The sequence below is a fragment of the Sinocyclocheilus rhinocerous genome, unplaced genomic scaffold (genome assembly GCF_001515625.1).
Source record: "Sinocyclocheilus rhinocerous isolate Xijiao unplaced genomic scaffold, SAMN03320098_v1.1 scaffold480, whole genome shotgun sequence".
Lineage (NCBI taxonomy): Eukaryota > Metazoa > Chordata > Actinopteri > Cypriniformes > Cyprinidae > Sinocyclocheilus > Sinocyclocheilus rhinocerous.
In genome coordinates, this window is record NW_015655401.1 from 1,358,333 (window position 1) to 1,364,476 (window position 6,144).

General features: G+C 35.8%; 1 protein-coding gene across 3 annotated transcripts in view; it reads right to left on the minus strand.

Moving 5' to 3' along the window:
- The window catches only part of LOC107718118 (serine/threonine-protein kinase 25-like), a 12,974-nt gene that overhangs the window by 3,351 nt on the left and 3,479 nt on the right, over positions 1–6,144 (minus strand). For 2 of the 3 annotated variants that reach the window (XM_016525081.1, XM_016525079.1), the window contains exons 3-8: positions 4,775–4,831; positions 4,540–4,648; positions 4,259–4,416; positions 3,782–3,967; positions 1,128–1,273; positions 874–982 (exon numbers count right to left, since the gene is read on the minus strand). In XM_016525081.1, coding sequence (XP_016380567.1) covers positions 874–982; positions 1,128–1,273; positions 3,782–3,967; positions 4,259–4,416; positions 4,540–4,648; positions 4,775–4,831 — 765 coding nt within the window. Of the gene's footprint in view, positions 1–873; positions 983–1,127; positions 1,274–3,781; positions 3,968–4,258; positions 4,417–4,539; positions 4,649–4,774; positions 4,832–6,025; positions 6,122–6,144 lie in introns of all 3 variants that reach the window. The other variant, XM_016525080.1, reaches the window with a different exon arrangement.

The following is a 6,144-nucleotide window of genomic DNA, read 5'->3' on the forward strand; positions in this document are numbered from 1 at the left end:
CTATTTTGATAGCTCTGCCCCACACATACGTACGCAACCCAGGCAACGGTTAGTTCTGTGAAACAAAGCAAAACATGTTACACCGTGTCTACACCGGACACGAGTGGCGCGGCGTGACAAAATACTATAGAACTCATTATAATCAGTGATGCTGTCTACACTGGATGCGGCGCGGTGCAATACGACAAATACCCGACAGAAAACTGCTGCTGCGTTCTATTCATGATGTATTGACACAAATTTCAAATGATTTTCAATGGTCGCTTTGTCGCGTCCAATGTACTAGACAGACTTTAGCGGTTGCGGCGCAGACACGGTGTTACTCACCTATCGAGCAGAAACAAAGCAACCTCGGCGTCCGATCGCAGGCCTTCCGCTCCTTGAGTTCTCTCCAGCGCTGGAAAGCTGATCCGATATTTACACGGGTCCTACTTCTTGCCTTATCGTAAGCCTTCTTTTGTGCCGCAGACAGTTTCCTCTTTTGTTTTTTATCCACCATCTCTATCTTTCTGTCGCTAGGCTCGGCTAATGTCCGTCCTGTGTACTGAGCGCTCTCTCCTCCACATTATGAGTAGACACGCCCCTTACTGCTGATTGGCTGCAAGTTTGTTTTGCTATTCGGCCTGAATCAGTTTTCTAAAGCGTTTTTGAAAAATCGCTTACCCCACCTTTAAGTTATTTTAGTACATTAAAAGCTCAATTGAGAAATACTGCCTTAGCAACTAGCAGAAATCAAATGAGTTTACTTTTCAAAGTTTTATTTTATTTCAGATGTTTATTGTATTTCAAGTAATGAAACTGTTTTTATGGCTTTAGTTTTAGTTAGCAATAACCCTGTAAATGTTTGTATGAAGTAAATGTTTGAATAGTGACCTCTGAGTCCGTGTTTGTGTAGCCCTTCTGGAGCTTGTTCATAGAGCTGGGCCGGACTGTAGGAAACGTCCACATGGGACACTGGTCTCGGTCATCACTATCTCCATCCCTGTTTGAGTACAGGAAGAATGGAGAACATTATTCTTTTCAAGGCTATAAATCATCTGGATCAATTCACCAGATATCTAATTAAAAGGACAGGACAATCAAGTAATAAGAAATGAATAATATATCATATTGGATGGATGACATACATATCAGAATCATCAGAGCTAGACTCGTCTCCGTGGCCTTCAGACTTCCAGCGGCCGTATCGATCAATCAGCTCTGTTAGATAGGACGTTTTCTTGGTGTAGCGCGTGATGAATTTGTGCTTCAGTAACTCCTTGGCGGTGGGCCGCTGCACAAAACCAGAATATTGATGCCATGCTTGATTTTTTACTGCCTCGTTTCAAAAAGCTTGAGATGTCTGACTACAATTGGTGCTTAATGGGACACAAAATCATGTAATTTATCTTCTGTGTTCAATATTACAGCTATACTATCAGTCAAAAATTTTGAATAATTAATATTTTTGGATTTGGAATTTACAATATGGTTCATTAGTTAACATTAGTTAACTACTTTAGTTAACATGAACTAAGAATGAACAATACTTCTACAGCATTTATTAATCTTAGTTCATGTTAATTTTGACATTTATTAATGCATTATTAAAATCAAAATCAAAAGTTGTGCTTATTAAGATTAGTTAATGCACTGTGAATTAACATGAACTAACAATGAATGACTGTATTTTCATTAACAAACATTAACTAATGGAACCTTATTGTAAAGTGTTACCAGATTTTTTAATGTTTAAGTCTCTTATGCTCACCAAGGTTGCATTAATTTGATGAAAAATACAGTAAAAACTGTAATATTGTGAAATATTACTACAATTTAAATGAACTGCGGTATATTTTAATATATTTTAAAAATGTAATTTATTCCTGTGAAGGCAAAGCTGAATTTTCAGCATCATCATTCCAGTCTTCAGTGTCACATGATCCTTCAGAAATCATTCTAATATGCTGATTTGCTGCTCAAGAAACTATCAAGAAATTATCGATGTTAAAAACAGTTATGCTGCTTAATATTTTTGTGGAAACTGTGATAACACTACCATTCATAAGTTTGAGGTAAGTTATTTTTTTATTAATACAATGCATTAAATTGATCTTTAGTGACAGTAAAGACATTTATTGTACTAATATATATATATATATATATATATATAAACACTCCACAAAAATATTACCCAAAAAAACTTCAAACTGTTTTCAACATTGATATTAAGAAAAATTTTTACTAATGGAGCACCAATAAAAAATAAATTAAAAAAACGAGCACCAAATCAGCATAATAGAATGACAGAAAACAGTTCTTTTAATTTGTAATATTTCACATTATTACTGTTTTTATTGTATTTCACCAAATAAATGCATCCTTAGAGAGCATAAGACTTTTAAACATTTAAAAATATCTGAATTATTCCAAACCTTAGACTGTTGTGGATATTGGGGTTAACCTGAAACATTATAACCAGTGGCAGAGCCAAATACTCACAAAGCGAGGGTCTTTATTGAGGCATGCCTCCACAAACTCTTTGAAGGGTTTGCTGTAGGAGCCCTCCAGCGTTGGGGGAGTGTTTTTGGGAATGAGAAACAGCACTCGCATCGGATGCAGTTCGGAGTTCGGGGGTTCCCCCTTCGCCAGTTCAATAGCTGTAATTCCCAAGGACCAAATGTCTGCCTGTAGCCAAAAAGCAAGCCTAAAAGTCTCATTTCATATTTCAACTAGATATAAATATTTGTGAAAAATAGGATTAACTGTTACTATGCTAAAACGTAAACTACGCTAGTGACCAGTTTCCATGCCTAACAAAAAAAAACAAAAAAAAAATCTGGATGTTGTTGTTGTTGTTTTTGCTGTACAAGAAAAAACTAATAGTGAATTTGTTTTAAAAAGTATTTGGACACTGAAGCCACACTTATACTAATTTCATCAATTAATAAAATATAAAAACAAGTGTCATGTGCAAATTTATTTATTTTTTTTAAATAAATGGCATTTGGCCTGCTTTTTTAAAAATCTAATGCAATGACATACACTAGTATTCAAAGGTTTGGGGTCTCTTAAGCTGCATTAATTTGATGAAAAATACAGTAAAAACTGTAATATTGTGAAATATTACTACAATTTAAATGAACTGCGGTATATTTTAATATATTTTAAAAATGTAATTTATTCCTGTGAAGGCAAAGCTGAATTTTCAGCATCATCATTCCAGTCTTCAGTGTCACATGATCCTTCAGAAATCATTCTAATATGCTGATTTGCTGCTCAAGAAACTATCAAGAAATTATCGATGTTAAAAACAGTTATGCTGCTTAATATTTTTGTGGAAACTGTGATAACACTACCATTCATAAGTTTGAGGTAAGTTATTTTTTTATTAATACAATGCATTAAATTGATCTTTAGTGACAGTAAAGACATTTATTGTACTAATATATATATATATATATATATATATAAACACTCCACAAAAATATTACCCAAAAAAACTTCAAACTGTTTTCAACATTGATATTAAGAAAAATTTTTACTAATGGAGCACCAATAAAAAATAAATTAAAAAAACGAGCACCAAATCAGCATAATAGAATGACAGAAAACAGTTCTTTTAATTTGTAATATTTCACATTATTACTGTTTTTATTGTATTTCACCAAATAAATGCATCCTTAGAGAGCATAAGACTTTTAAACATTTAAAAATATCTGAATTATTCCAAACCTTAGACTGTTGTGGATATTGGGGTTAACCTGAAACATTATAACCAGTGGCAGAGCCAAATACTCACAAAGCGAGGGTCTTTATTGAGGCATGCCTCCACAAACTCTTTGAAGGGTTTGCTGTAGGAGCCCTCCAGCGTTGGGGGAGTGTTTTTGGGAATGAGAAACAGCACTCGCATCGGATGCAGTTCGGAGTTCGGGGGTTCCCCCTTCGCCAGTTCAATAGCTGTAATTCCCAAGGACCAAATGTCTGCCTGTAGCCAAAAAGCAAGCCTAAAAGTCTCATTTCATATTTCAACTAGATATAAATATTTGTGAAAAATAGGATTAACTGTTACTATGCTAAAACGTAAACTACGCTAGTGACCAGTTTCCATGCCTAACAAAAAAAAACAAAAAAAAAATTGGGAACAGTTTTACCACCCCAACCTTTCTGTCAGAGTGCTGAACGTGCGTTTTCACAGCTCTGCAGCCACATTTGCACATTAATATTCAGACTGTTCTTTTGCATGTTGAGAAAAGCCCATTCATCTGGATTCCTGCACCTTAAAATCATACGCGGACTGTTTGATGACCTCTGGAGCCATCCAGAAAGGAGTTCCCACAAAAGTGTTTCTCTTGATCTGAGTGTCTGTGAGCTGTCCCGCCACCCCGAAGTCTGCCAGCTTCACATCTCCCTGCTCAGACAGCAGCACGTTGGCAGCTGCCACAAGATACGAACATGAATCATTAGCACGGAACTCAGATTTCACAGATCGCAGATGATTAAATATGAAGCCATTCCTAGCTGGCCTAATTGAGTAGGCAGACGTGTAGGTTATCACACCTTTGATATCACGGTGAATCTTCCTCTCCGAATGCAAGTATTCCAGTCCCTTCAGAATCTCCCTCAGTATAGTGGCAATGTACGTCTCCTCTAGCGGTCCTGGTTTCAACTGAGACGAGTGGAGGAACATAGGAGACAAATTTAATTTCTAAAGCTGAAAGCTCTTTAAGAATTCATGAATACACACATTAAAATATTCCCATAGCTGATGAGCCACTGTTGTTGTTCTACTTACAAGATCTAAAGCAGAGCCGCCTCCTAAATACTCCATGATGATCCACAGCTTAGTTCCCTGTAGACAATGGCAAAAACAACACAAGTACCATTTCTTTAAATGTCACTTGACATTTATTGTATTTAGCATTCATATTTCAATATGACTCCAGTAGATATTTTAATCATGTGGCATGAATTAACGTTCTTTATTGGCATCTCTGGTACTATGCAGAACCTTAATCATCCATTTCACCTTTCAAATGCAAAAAAAAGTTCTTTATAGTGGAAAAAGTTTCTTCAGACATTCTTCAGACTATGAAAAATGTTCTTTTAAGAACTGTCGATTAAAAGGTTCTTTTGGGAACCAAAAATCATTCTTCTATGGTATTGCTACAAAACCCCAATATTTATTTTAAAGAGTGAAGTAGCAGACTTTAGTTTCTGGAAGAAATCATAACAGATCTGGTATTTTTCATGTATGTAAACAAAAAAAATCTGACTGAAACAGGATATTTAATGAGAGAAAATATGATTTTTATCCATAAGAAATTGATTGGACAGTGGATGTTACTAACCAAATGATAGGGTTGCTGTTTGGCTAGTAAGCATAGCCTTGTTAACCCCTACTAGTAGATGCAGTAACTACACCATTCAGCTGCAAAGAGCATCTGTCTCCTTTGTCGGCCATTCAAATTAGTTGCGTATTGACAATTTTATTTTGACTACACTAAATCCGAAATCTTTCATTATATTACATTAGACATTTGCTTTTGTGTGATGCCAACAGCAAACCAGCATTGGCACGACATCATTAGTCACATTTTGATTAAGATTACTGACTAAAACAACCTGGCAGCAGAACCCAGTATCCATGATTAAATATGGCAGATTTCAAATTGCGTATTTCCAGAATGTCCAACACTACTTAAAACAAGGGCTACAGATATGAATGGGAATGCTATCAGAGAACTAGAACTCCCTGCAGTTTGTAGAAACCTAAAAAGTGATTTGGCCATTTGTTAACATTATCTAATATCTTGCATTGCTTAGGAGATGACAACGGATTAAGTTGCTTCAGAAGAAGAAAAAGGTATCACATTTTCATTATAGATAAACGTTTTTTCTCTAAAATAATTCATTGATAAATCATTTCATCATGCATTAAAAAGTGGCTTCATGTTGACTTTAAAAGATGCAGTATTGATGTTCAAAAACTCTTACTATTGTTTGTCTGTACACGCCTGAGATCCCAAACAATGGGAGAGTGTACCTTCAGGTATGAGCCATAGTATTTGGTGACATAGGGGCTGTCACACTGGCTGAGCACTGTGATCTCCTGCTGAATGTCCTCGATCTCATCTTCCGCCTCCTCCAGGGCCACGATCGTGC